At 46.3% G+C, this 14,208-nt stretch overlaps 1 protein-coding gene across 2 annotated transcripts in view; it reads right to left on the reverse strand.

Annotated features, from left to right (window-relative positions):
- The window catches only part of CNIH4 (cornichon family member 4), a gene marked incomplete at its 5' end in the record, with an annotated part of 28,622 nt that extends 25,640 nt beyond the window's left edge, over positions 1-2,982 (reverse strand). For both annotated transcript variants that reach the window (XM_080699462.1, XM_080699463.1), the window contains one exon: positions 2,914-2,982. In XM_080699462.1, coding sequence (XP_080555588.1) covers positions 2,914-2,982 — 69 coding nt within the window. The remainder of the gene's footprint in view (positions 1-2,913) is intronic.
- Positions 2,983-14,208: the final 11,226 nt, after the last annotated feature.

Genomic DNA, 14,208 nt, shown 5'->3' on the forward strand with positions numbered 1-14,208 from the left:
ACAGAATAAACATTTCCTATTTATTTGTTTTGTGGTACTGAGGATTGAACCCTGGACATTTTTTTTTTTTTTTGAGGTACTGGAGATGGAACCCAGGGTCATTCTAACTCCAAGCTACCCCTCAGCCCTATTTTTTATTCTTTATCTTGAAACAGGGTCTCAATGAGTTGCAAAAGGCCTCACTACATAGCTGAGGCTGTCTGTGAACTGAAATCCTTCCATTTCAGCCTCCCAAATGCTGGGATTACAAGTGTGCACCACCATGCCTTGCTTGGACATTCTTTTTTTTTTTTGCGGGTCTGGGGGTGGAACCCAGGGGCATTCGACCTCCGAGCTACACCCCCTACCCTATTTTTTATTCCTTATTTTGAAACCTGGTCTCACTGAGTTGCAGAGGGTCTCACTAAGTAACTGAGGCTGTCCGCGAACCTTATAAGCGTGCGCCACCACACCCGGCTGGACATTCTATTTCTGAGCCATACATCTAGCCCTATTTTTTCTTTAGTTTAATTTTATTTACTTTGGTGGTATTGGGGATTCAACTTGGGCTATTCTAACTCTGAGCTATACCCTCAGCCCTATCTTATTTTTATTTTGGAACAGGGTCTCGCTAGGTTGATGAGTCTCATTACTTGCTTAGGCTGTTCTTGAATCTGAAATCCTCCAGTCTCAGCCTTCCAAGTACTAGGATTACAGGCATGTACCACCACGCCCAGCTTATTCTTTATTTTGAAACAGGGTCTCACTAAGTTGCTGAGGGCCTTGCTAAGTTGGTGAAGCTGTACTGAACCTGCAACCCTCCTGTCTCAGCCTCCCAAATCCTGGGATTACAAGCATGCACCACATCTAAATAATATTTTCCATTTTAATGATAAGAAAACAGGCTTAGACAAGTGAAGTACTATGCATAGTAAATAACTACCTGAGCAGGAATTCCTTACTCCAAGCTTTTCCCTTTGCATTAAAATAGGCTGCATGTCCCTCAAATATTAAGCCACACTGAAGACATGCTGTGCACAACTATCCTAAAGGTAGCATACTCTGTTCAATTGGATCAGAAAGGGAGACATTCAGTTAGCCCAACCTGGTAGTGCACACTTGTAATCCCAGCATTTGAGAGGCTGAGACAAGAGGATCGCGGTTTGAACACATCCACAGCTACTTAGTGAGGCCCTTCACAACTCAGTCAGACTCTCTTTCAAAATAAAGACTAGAAAATAGGGCTGGGGTGTATAGCTTGGAGGTGGAATGCCCCTGGGTTCCACCCCCCCTGTACTGCAAAAAAAGCGGGGGGACACATTCAATTTCCAAGAAAAGATAAAATTCAGAGTTCCTCATGCACATTTCCTATTTTATATTTAATAACTTAAAATAGGATTGTGAGCCTGGCATGGTGGTGCACACTTAAAATTCCAGTACTTGGGGGGGCTGAGACAGGAGAATCACAGGTTTGAGGTTCAAGCCCAGCTTCAGCAACTTAGCAAAACTCTCAGCAAGGTAGCAGAACCCTGTTTCAAAACAAAAACATGCCAGGAGTGGTGGTACACATTTGTAATCCCAGTACTTGGGAAGCTGAGACAGAAGGATCTCAGAAAACATTTCAAGGCCAACCTCAGCAAATTAGTGAGCCCCTCCCCAACTTAGTGAGACTCTGCTTCAAAATAAAAAAAATAAAATAGGGCTGGGGGTATAGATAAGAGGTAGTAGAATGCCTCTGGGTTCAATCTCCAGTACCACAAAAAATAAGATGAAATAAAATAAAATAGACCTGGAGATAGAGTTCAGAGTAAATGCCTCTGGGTTCAATCCCCAACACCGCACAGTGTATGTTACACAGACTAAATCGGTAACATGAACAACTACATTAAATATTTTAGTCAGGCTGGGAGTGGTGGCACACGTTTGTAATCCCAGCATATCGGAGGCCTGAGACCGGAGAATGGCAGTTCTCTAACAGCCTCTAGCTACTTAGTGAGGCCCTCCGCAACTTAGTGAGACCCTGTTTCAAAATAGAGAATAAAAACAGGGCAGGGGGCGTGGCTCAGAGGTCAAATGCTCCTGGGTTCCGTCCCTAGACCCGCAAAAAAAAAAAAAAAAAAACTTAGGGATAGAACCTAAGGCCACACTAGTCAACCACTCTACCACTGACCAACATTCTCAAACCTTTTTATTTTGAGACAGGGTCTCTCTAAGTTGCCCAGGCTGCCCTGAACTTGGGATCCTTCGTCTCAGCCTCCATAGTCACTGAGACCACAGATGTGAGCTACCGCACTCAGCTAAAATACTGGAGATTTTAACCTGGACTGACAGAAAAATTTACAAGTTGAAAAACGACGGGGAATTAAATCAGGTGTAGTTACTGAGTTTACAGATCTTCAACTGCCAGGGCGTACAAGTGCGGATGGCTTTAAAAAAAAAAAAAAATCACTGCTTCCCAGCACTCACTACAACCTGACCAGGTGTAGGAAGCAAGAACCTCGCCCCTTTGGGAATGAGTCAACTCCTGGAGGTGCAAGATCCCCTTCAGCACCCGCACCGCGAGAACAAAGGGGCGGCGGCGGGGTGCTGCCCCGGGATGCGCAGGGGCGGTGGGTCGCCTCCGCTCGGCAGGCGACGGCCCCGGGGCCTTGGGCATCCCGCGAGGGGCACGGCGAGGGGAGCTCCGAGGAAGAGCGCCTCCGTGCCGAGGACCCCGGGGGACCCAGCGCCCGCCGCCGCCGCGGGCAGAGCGGGGTCGCGCGGGGGCACGGCCGCTCCGACCGCGGGGGGCAGCCGCGGCTCTCCCCCAGGTCCCGCCGGGCCAGCCCCGGAGCCCGCGCCCGCCGCCTCCCTCGCACCTGCCCCGGCCACCGGCCCACCCTCGGCCCGGCCCTCGGCGGCGTCCCAGGCCAGCCCCCGCCCAGGTAAGGATACGAAGTAGACCGAGAGGAAGATGAGCGCGCAACAGTCGAGGAGCGAGAAGACGAACACCACCGCCTCCATCCTCCAGCTCCGCCGCCGCCGCCGCGCTCCTTCCGCCAAACCGGCCCCGGCGCCCCACCCGCCCCTATCGGTCCCGGATCGGTCCCGCTCCCTCGGCTGGGGCGAGAAGTCCTCGTCGCCCGCGTGGCATGCCGGGAGTTGTAGTCCACTGTGGGTGCTGCTGCATGCTGGGAAAGAAGGTTCTCTGGAAGGAATACACCCTGAAGAGGTGGATAGAGCCTCTGCCATCAATGTGATTATTTCCAGAAATGGGGCCAAGCAATTAGTCAAAAAGTATTTACTTACGCTCGCAATCTGTTGGATACTCAGTAGAAATGATTTGCCATGTGTGAAATTTTATTTTTTTCCCCGGTACTGGAGATGGAAATGAGGGGCATTCTATCTCCGAGCTGCACCCCCCAGCCCTATTATTAATTGGTGGGTGGCAGGGGATAGGAGAATAGAGGAAGGAGAAGTTAAACTCCAATAAGACAAAAGACAGTGAAGTAGAAAATGAAGCTGGAGCCAAGTGGACTAGTATGTGAAATAACAAAGTGGGAAATCTATACTTATTTCAGTGTACAGCTAAGACCCATTGAAAGAGCAGTGGATCTGAGCCCCTTTGAGGAATGAGCCATGGGGGACCCAAGTAAAAAGAAAAGTTGTCAGCCCACCTGGCAATACAGGCCTGTAATCCCAGTACTTGGGAGGCTAAACTAGGAGGATTGGAGAATAGAAGAAAACCTCTAAAACTTAGTGAGACCTTGTTTCAAAAAAATAAAGGCCTGGGAGGGGGTAGCTGGTGTTACAGTCTTGTAGTTCCCATGGGTCCTTTTCTTAGCTCAGTGTAGAAATAAAAAGCCAGAAAAACCAGGATAAGAGCCAGGCATAGTGGCGCACATGTGTAATCCCAGTACTTGGGAGTCTGAGACAGGAGGATTGCAGGTTTGAGGACAGTCTCAGCAAGTACCAAGACCCTCATTAATCAAGCAAGTCTCTGTTTCCTCAATCCCCAATACAAAAACAAAACAAAACCTGAATACACTGCTGTTATACCCAAAGTCCAGGATCTCAGGGGGAGAGAGACCACCAACACATAATAATGCAAAGGCAGGAAGGGGGGGGTATTGGGGAACCAGCTCAAGCTAGGGTCCAAGTCCTCCAACGCAGTGGAGTTTTGACAAGGACCTCGAGTCTTTGTTTCAAGGTAGTTTTATACATTTCAGTCATTTGGGTGGGCTATGATTTATATTTCAGTCACTCGGGTTGTGATTTACAAAGGTGTTATCTTTAAACCAAAAGGAATCTTTGCTGCTGTCATCACAAGCAACTGGATAGGATACTTGGTGCCTCCCATTTGGTTTGTGCCTCTTGAGGTTGGTTGGGAGATTTTCATCCTGACCCAGGTGCCAAAACTGGCACTTAACTGTTAGTTGTATTCCTGGGAAACTGAAACTTAGGCCTAGCATGTTTGCTGTATGGTTTGCTATATGGATGAAGCCTGTCATGGCCCCGCTTTGGTCCTACACTGCTAAAGTAGAATTTATTCCAGCGACCTCACACATAGAGAAGAGTGAGATGGAGTGCTGAGTGTTCCAGCCATACACTCCTATCTCATGGACCTTGGACCTCCAGCCTTATATTAGGATTTTGCCTCCCGTATCTTGTGGGAACCGAATGTCAACAAATTTGTCTGTCACTACACGTTGGATATACAAATAAGCTGCCATGTTACAACAGGATATGTCTTTATTAGCCATTCAAATGAATGGTCACAGGGTCTTTTTCTGAGTCCTGATCTCCTGATGCCAGAGCAGCCGGGAGGCACAATATGCTTGAGTTCAGTACCCAGCACTAAAATAATGAGAGAAATAAAGTTACTTATTAAAATCTTCTTAAACTGCCAGGTGTGGTGGGGCATGCTTGTAATCCCAGCATTTGGGAGGCTGAGAGAGGAGGATCATGGTTTGAGGCCAGCCTCAGCTACTACTTAGTGAGGTCCTTTGAAACTCAGTGAGACCCTGTTTCAAAATGAAGAATTAAAAAATGGGCTTGGGTGTAGCTCGGAGGTAGAAATCCCCTGGGTTCCATCCCCAGTACCAAAAACAAATAAAAAATTAAAAAAGTAAAATCTTCTTAAGCTGGTTGTGGTGGTGCACATTTGTAATCCCCGCACTTGGGAGGCTAAGACAGGAAAATTGCACAGGTTCAAAGCCAGCCTCAGCAACTTAGTGAGACCCTGTTTCCAAATAAAGTATAAAATAGGTCTGGGAGTGTAGCTCGGAGGTACAAAAGCTCCTGGGTTTTACTCCCAGTACCACAAAAATAAATAAATAAATAAATGAATAAAAAATAAATAAAATCTTCGTATACCCTTCTCTTTATTCACTCTTCTATTTTTCTTTCTTCTTTTCTTTCTTTTTTTTCTGAGCCACTCCTCCCTATTTTAGTCTTTGTTTGGAAGTAAGGGCTCACTGTGTTGCTAAGGCTTGCTTTGAACCTCTATTCCTGCCTCTCTGCCTTCCAAGTATTGGGATTACAGGAGTGCACCAACACACCCTAAATTCATTCTATATCTTTTAATACCCCAGATAGGCAGCACTTAATACTGTCATAAACCAAATACAACTGGAAGTAAGAATATTGAGGGGAAAAAAAGCAGAAACTGAAACCTAAAAATGAGTTGTTTTTTTTTTTTTTCAATACTGGGGATGGAACTCAAGGCATTGTACCTCCGACCACCACCCCCAGCCCTATTTTTTATTATTTTGAAACAGGGTCTCACTGAGTTGCAAATGGCCTCACTAAGTAGCTGAGACTGTCCTTGAACTGCGATATTCCTTTCTCAGCCTCCCAAATACTGAAAATGTGTTTAAATGAATGACAGCAACCCCTTTATTTGTGCATGTCCTTAATCATAGGATTTTTTTTTTTTTTTTCGGTACTGGTGATGGAACCCAGGGACATTCTACCTCTGAGCTACACCCCTATCCCTATTTTTTATTCTTTATTTTGAAACGGGGTCTCACTGAGTAGTAGCTGAGACTGTCCTTGAACTGTGATCCTCCTGCCTCAGCCTCCCAAATGCTGGGATTATAAACGTATGCCACCACACCTGGCTGGGATAAATTTCTTGCGGGCAGATATGTACATTTAGAAAAATACTGAAATGTGATCCATAAATTATTTGTTCCTAATAGTATCAGATTAAATGAATTCTACAAGTTGAAAAAAAAATTTAGCCAGGTGTGGTGGCACATGATTGTGGGAGGCTGAGACAGAAGGTTTGCAGCCACCCTCAGGAACTTAGTGAGACCCTGTTTCAAAATAAAAATTAAAAATAGGGCTGGGGTAGCCGGGCGTGGTGGTATATGCTTGTAATCCCAGCATTTGGGATGCTGAGACCAGAGGATCACGGTTCGAGGACAGCCTCAGCTACTTAGGTCCTCTGCAACTTAGTGAGACCCTGTTTCAAAATAAAGAATAAAATAATATAGGGCAGGGGATGTAGCTTGGAGGTCAAATGCCCCTGGGTTCCATCCCTAGATCCGAAAAAGAAAGAAAGGAAGGAAGGAAGAAAGAAAGAAGAACAGGGCTGGGGTGTAGTTTGGTTAATGCCTGCCAGCGTTTTTTTTTTTTTTTTTTTTTTTTTGGTTCTTTTTACACCCAGCCCCATTGATTGTCGGGCTTCAATAAGATATGTAATTAGGTGGAAAGGCAAGCAACTTGTGGCGCTGTGCTTTTATCCTGATTTAGTAATTCCTAGTTTTCTCGGTCAAGGTTCTCTGCAAGGCTAACTTTGCTTCAGGACCGTGCGTGGCCGCAGGTGTCCGGAGTGGCTGGGTTTACCGAGTGCTGGGGAACTAGTGGGGCGGGCTGGAGTCTCCCGGCAACCGCGACGCGTCCTTGTCCGCCCAGCTGGGATCAATAAAGTTGGGCGCATTCAAAAGGGGCCTCGCCGTCTAGGGCGTCTTGCACGCGCCTGAGAGGCAAGACTGCCACGCCCGCCGAGGTGTGCCGGGGTCCCGGTTCCTGGGCCGCCGTCGATCGCTCGCTCGGGCACCGGGTCGGGGGGCGCGCGGCGGGGTTCGGGCCCCGGCGGCGGTGGTGGCGCCGGCGGCAGGCGATCGCGGCGGGCAGCCCCGCGAGGCCCCACGCACGTGGGCAGGCGGCGCCCGGACGGCGGCGCGATGCGGCCCCGGCCCCGCGCGCCCGGGGACTGGCGGCTCAAGCAGCGCGTAGTGCAGGTGCGTGTCGGGCCTGGGGTCCGGCCCCCGAGGGCGTGGGGGCGCGGGGCGCGGGGTGTCGAGCCAGCTGGCTGTGCAGGACGGGAGCGAAGTCCCGACGGCCCCGGCGTTCCGAAGCCCCTGAGCTCAGACAGGGGCCAGCAGTACGTATAGGCAGACATTATGATAAGCGGCTTAGCTATGTGTCTCATTTCTCATAACCATCGGCAGAAAGAGCAGTGCGGCGAGTGGCGGAGCGTGGCGTCAACACAGTCGGAGTGAGGAGGAGGGAGAGATTGTGTCCACTCTGGGCCCTCCGTGTGTCAGCTCTACCTCCTCGGCTGCTTGCTGTGTCGCCTCCTTCTTTTATCTCGTGTGAGATGCTGGAGATCGAAGGGGGTGGTGGCTATCACGGAGCTGGAACCCCAGCCCTTTTTTGTTTTGAGACAAGGTCTCTCTGAGTTCCCCAGGCTGCCTCGAACTTAAGACCCTCTTCTCTCGGCTTCCTCTCTGGCCTTTGCCACAGCTCCCGGCTCAGAGAGATCATTTTAGAGGGTAAATTGGAGCTTGTGAGAGCGCTATTAAAAACCCTTCAATGGACTGGAAACTCCTGCAGCAAAACCCAGTCTAAACATTTTTGTCCCAGTAGTTAGTTACCTTTTGCATTCTCTCCTTTGCTTACTGTACCCTAACTACACAAACGTCTCAGACCTGCTTAAACACAAGAGCTTTGCTGTTGCTGCTCACTCACTCTGAGTTAACTCTTCCTGTAGATAATCTCACAACTTAATCTGTTACTTTCTTCGGGTCGTGGAGCAGTCACTCCTAACCATTGAATCTAGTGGTCGCTTCTCAGTCCTGTTCCCTGTTGGCTGCTCCTCAGTATTTGAAAATGTTAGTTTCCCTTTAGGTTTTCACTCTGGTTCATCCCTTGTGTGTTGCCTGTGATTGAACCCTGGGATATTCCACCTCTGAGCTACAATCTCAGCCTTATGTTTTTGTATTTTTTAATTTCCTGCAGTACTGGGGATGGGACCCTGGAACATTCTACCTCAGAACTTCATCCCCAGCTCTATTTATATTATTATTATTATTATTATTATTTACTTATTTATTTTTTTGGTGGTACTGGGGATGGAACCCTTCTCCGGGCTACACTCCCAGAGCTATTTTTTATATTTTTATTTGGAAACAGGGTCTCTTAAGCCAGCAAGGCTGGCTTTGGACCTGTGCGATCCTCCTGTCTATGCCTCCCAAGCACGGGGATTACAACCCTGTGCCACCATGCCCAGCAATTTATTTTATATTCTTGACTTTGAACCAGGGTCTCACCAAGTTGCAGAAGGCCTCATCATCAAGTAACTGAGGCTGACTCCTGTCTCAACCTCCCAAGTACTGGGATTACAGTTGTGCACTACCACACCTGGCTCACTCTGGTTCATTATAAAACGACAGGGACATTCCGGGAGTGGTGGCGCACACCTGTAATCCCAGCATTTGGGAGACTGAGACAGGAGGCCTGTGGTTCGAGGACAGCCTCAGCTACTTAGGCCCTGTTTCAAAATAAAGAATAAAAAATAGGGCTGAGGGTGTAGCTTGGAGGTAGAATGCCCCTGTGTTCCACCCCCAGTACTGCAAAAGAAAAACAAAAGCCAGGGGTGATCTTTTTTTTTTTTTTTTTGGTGGTACTTGAGATTAAACCTAGGAACATTCTCCTTCCAAGGTACACCTCAACTCCCCCCCCCTCCTTTTTTGCAGTATTGGGGATGGAACCCAGAGGCATTCTACCTCTGAGCACCACCCCCAGGCCAATTTTTTATTCTTTATTTTGAAACAGAGTCTTACTGAGTTGCAAAGGGCCTCAGTAAGTTCAGTAAGTAGCTGAGGCTGTAACCAAGATCCTGCTGTCTCAGCCTCCCAAATGCTAGGATTACAAGCATGCGCCACCATGCCTCTCCCCCCCCCCCAAACCTTTTTTTTTTTTCTGGGTTTTTTTTTTTTTTTTTTTTTTTTTGGTGGTACTGGGGATGGAACCCAGGGGCATTTTACCTCCGAGCTACACCCCCTACACCCCCAGCCCTATTTTTTATTCTTTATTTTTTATTTTATTGTTTTTGGTGGTACTGAGGATGGAACCCAGGGGCCTTCTACCTCCAGGTTACACTCCCAGGCCTATTTTATATTTTATTTGGAAACAGGGTCTATTAAGCCAGATGAGGCTGGCTTCGAACCTGCGCGATCCTCCTGTCTCAGCCTCCCAAGCGCGGGGATTACAAGCGTGCGCCACCATGCCCGGCTTTATTCTTTATTTTGAAACAGGGTCTCACTAAGTTGCAGATGGCCTCACTAAGTAGCTGAGGCTGGCCGTGAACCCAGATCCTCCTGTCTCAGCCTCCCAAATGCTGGGTTTCCTAGTGTGCGCCACCATGCCCAGCTTAATGTTTTTATTTTTTATTTATTTTTGTGTTTTTCTGGGGATTGAACCCAGAGTACTTGGCAATATTAGTTTTCCTTTAAGTTTTCACTCCAGTTCATTGTTGGTTGGTTGGTTGGTTGGTTTTTGTGGTGCTGTGGATTGAACCTTTGAGCTACACTTGAGTCCTGTTTTATTTTTTATTTGGAAACAATGTCTAGCCGGGCTCAGTCTCACTATTTGCTGAGGAGGGTGTCCTTAAACCTGCAATCCTCCTGTTTTACTTTCCCACGTAATAGGATTATAGGAGTGGACCACCACAACTGGCTGTCTCCACTAGTCTCCCAACTAGGGATTGAACCCTGAGGAAATTCTACATCTGAGCTACACTCCCATCCCTATATTTTATTATTTATTTTGAAACAAGGTCTCAGTAATTGTGGAGGGGCTAAGTACTGAAGTTCACACAGCTGAAGCTGGCTGTGAACCCTGTGATGTTCCTGTCTCAGCTTCCCAAGTATTGGGATTATCAAGTGTGCATTGCCACCATGCCCAGCTATTTTTTATTTTGAAACATGGTCTTGCTAAGTTGCTGAGGTTGTCCTAGAACCTATGATCCTTCTGTCTCAGTCTTTCACGTACTGGAATTGAAAGAGTGCCCTACCATGCTCTGTTAAAAGTGACTTATGATGCCGAGTGTGGTGGCGAATGCTTGTAATCCCAGCATTCAGGAGGCTGAGACCGGGAGGATCACGGTTTGTGGAGAATTGCGTAGAGGATTGTGGTTCACGGACAGCCTCAGCTACTTAGGCCCTCCACAACTTAGTGAGACCCTGTTTCAAAAATAAAGAATAAAAAATAGGAGTGGGGGTATAGCTCAGGAGGTCGAATGCCCCTGGGTTCCATCCCTAGCAAAAAACAAAAACAAAACAAAAAAGTGACTTAATGTTGAAACTAAATTGCTTACATTAGTAGTTCCTGCTTTATGGTATGTGGCTGTTGTCAGATATCACTGTTTCTTTATGTAAACTGATAAGAACCAATTCCTCCTTCATTTAAAATATTCCAGCTGAGCCTGGAGTGGTGGTGAATGCTTATAATCCCAGTACTTGGGAGGCTGAGACAGGAGGATCGTACAGGTTCGAAGCCAGCCTCAGCTACTTAATGTGGCTGTCAATAACCTAGTGAGGCCTTGTTTCCAAATAAAATATAAAAAATAGGTCTGAAGCGGGGCCTGGTGGCACATGCATTTGGGAGGCTGAGACTGGAGGATCGCAGTTCTCAGACAGCCACAGCTACTTAGTGAAGCCCTCTTTCAAAATGAATAAAAGCTGGGCGTGGTGGCGCACGCTTGTAATCCCCACGCTTGGGAGGCTGAGACAGGAGGATCGCACGGGTTCGAAGCCAGCCTCAGCTACTTAGTGAGGCTTTCAGCAACTTAGACCCTGTTTCCAAATAAAATGTAAAAAAGGTCTGGGAGTATAGCCTAGAGGTAAAAAGCCTCTGGGTTCCACCCCCAGTACCACCAAAAAAACCAAAAAACAAAGTGAAGAATAAAAGCCTGGTGCACGCTTGTAATCCCCACGCTTGGGAGGCTGAGACAAGAGGATCGCACAGGTTCAAAACCAGCCTCAGCTACTTAGGCTCTCAGCAACTTAGTAAGACCCTGTTTCCAAATAAAGTATAAAATAGGGTAGGATTAAAACCTAGAGGTAGAAATCCCCTGGGTTCCACCCCCAGTACTACAAAATAAATAAATAAACAAATAAATAAAAAGTTCTTAAAAAATAGAATAAAAATAGGGCGGGGTTGTAGCTCAGAGGTCGAATGCCCTGAGTTCTGTCCCCAGTACCACACACAAAAACATAAAATATTCCAGCTGGGTGCGGTGGCATACTCCTGTAATCCTAGTACTTGAGAGGCTGAGACAGGAAGAACACTAGTTCGAGGGCAGCCTCAGCAGTTTGACTCCCTGCAATTTAGTGAGTCCCTGTTTCAAAATAAAAAATAAGAGCCAGGCATGGTGGCGCATGCTTGTAATCCCAGCATTTGGGAGACTTGAGACCAGAGGATCATGGTTCACAGACAGCCTCAGGTTCTGCAATTTAGTGAGATCCTGTTTTAAAATAAAGAATAAAAAATAGGGCAGGGGGTATAGCTCAGAGGTAGAATGCCCCTGGCTGCTATCCCCAGACCTAGAAAAAAAAGTAAAATAAAAAATAAAATAGGGCTGGGAGATGTACCTTGGTGCTAGAATGCCTCTGGATTCAATCCCCAGTACCCCCCCCCCAAATGTGTATGTGTGTGTGTGTGTGTGTGTGTGTGTATATATATATATATTTTTTTTTTCTTTTCATTCATCTGGGTACAATGATATGTGCCTGTAATCTCAGTACTTAGGAGGCTAAGACAGGAGGATTGAGGTTCAGTCCAATCTCAGGCCCTCAGTAACAGACCCTGTTTCAAAATAGAAGACAAAGCCAGGCATGGTGGCACATGCGTGTACATGCTTGTAATCCCAGCATTAGGGAGTCTGAGACAGCAGGATTAGCGAGGCCTTTTGCAACTCAGTGAGACTGTTTCAAAAAATGAAAAGACTAAAAATAGGGCTGGAGGTGTATAGCTTGGAGGTACAGTGTCCCTGGATTCCATCCTCAGTACTGCAAAAAAAAAAAAAAAAAGAATAGGACTGAGCGTGTAGCTCAGAGGTAGAGGGCCCATGACACACACACACACACTCACACATACACACACACTATATTGTTTCAATAGTTCAGTCTTTCGTTGATTACATCACTGAGTTTTTTTTTTTTTTTGTGGTACTGGGGTTCCTGGAAGCCCTTCTATCTCCGGGCTACACTCCCAGACCTATTTTTACATTTTTATTTGGAAACAGGGTCTCCTAAGCCAGCACGCGGCTAGCTTCGAACCTGCGCGATCCTCCTGTCTCTGCCTCCCAAGTGCAGGGATTACAAGCGTGCGCCACCACGCCCGGCTACATCACTGAGTTTGAAATAATGTTTTGTCATTCTTTTGTTTTAGTACCTCACCAGTAATAGATGTGGCAAATATGTGGACATTGGAATCTTAGCCTCCGATTTGCAAAGAATGTACAGGTAAACAAATTTAACTCCTGGATCTGTGCCTTCTGCTACCCGTTCCATTTTTAACTTTTCTGCCCTGCTTAAGTCGAGTTCATATTAGTGACTGCTGGCATTAGCTCTCCAACCCATAAGCTTAGAACTAAACTCACTTTATACAAAGATTAATACGTACTTCTTTTATGCAGTGAGCTATCCTTTTCACTGGGTTGGGGGCTACGTTTTACTTTTCAGCATTTTGCAATCTAGTCAGGAGTTAGAGATACTACTATATGGCTTCTTTTCCTACTTCATTTGGTAATCAAAACCTTTGGGCATAGTATATCTTAGTTTTCTGACTATTTGGAAATAGGTCACTTTTTTTTCCTCACTGAAGATTAAGTTCTTCCTTTTATGTTATTAGTTCCTGCTTTTTCCTCTGTCTTGTTCATGAATTACTCCTGCTTTGTATGTTTCAATGTCTTTATTTTCTTTTTTTCCTTAGACTGCCTATTAATTTGCTGGGGTCTGCTTTACAAACTCTTAAAGTTATGGTTTAAAGAACAGAAATGTATTAGATGGCTGCTTCCTCTTTGTCTTCACATGGACTTTCCTCTGCATTCCTGTCTGCAGTCCAGTCTTATCTTATAGGCAGAGCAGTCATATTGGTTTAGCGCCTAACAGTATAACATTATTTTAACTTAATTACCTCTAAAACTCTGTCTCCAAATACAGTTACATTCTGAGGTACTGGAGCTTAGGACTTAAACATGATTTGGGACTAGAAAGAACTCAGCATATTAATAGGTAGCTCATGTCCTTCCCCAGATTCATGTCCTTTTCACAAACAGCAAGTCCTTTTTTTTTTTTTTTTTTTTTTTTTTTTTTTTTTTTTGGTGGTGGTGGTACTGGGGGTGGAACCCAGAGGCTTTCTATTTCCGGGCTATACTCCCAGACCCATTTTATATTTTATTTGGAAACAGGGTCTTACTATGTTGCTGAGAGCCTCACTAAGTAGCTGAGGCTGGCTTCGAGCCCGTGCGATCCTCCTGTCTCAGCCTCCCAAGCGCTGGGATTACAAGCGTGCGCCACCACGCCCGGCCAGCAAGTCCTTTTCACAGATATATTCACCCACTTCTACAAGCTCCAGAAATCTCAGGCCATTTTCTTTACTTAACAATTCCTTCTTCAGTTTTTCTCTTCCTTCCCAGAGTTTTCTACAAACAGCAATGACAAACCCACTTCAAGGCCACACTTCAACATTTTGTTTAGAAATCCAACCTAAACAACCAAACATTTGCAGTCCTGCTTTCTACAAAACTAAACCACAGTTCAGCCAAGTTCTCTGTCACTTCTTAAGGACATCTGTCATTCACTTTTTTTTTTTTTTGGTGGTGGTATAGGCTTGAACCTAAGGGCATTCTGCCTTTGAGTTATAACCTCAGGCTTTTTTTTTTTTTTTTTGCCTGTCTGGGGATGGAACCCCGGGCACTTGACCTCCGAGCTACACCCCTGCCCTATGTTTTAT

The sequence above is a fragment of the Muscardinus avellanarius genome, assembly GCF_963383645.1.
Source record: "Muscardinus avellanarius genome assembly, chromosome: 7".
In the NCBI taxonomy this organism is placed as follows: Eukaryota; Metazoa; Chordata; class Mammalia; order Rodentia; family Gliridae; genus Muscardinus; species Muscardinus avellanarius.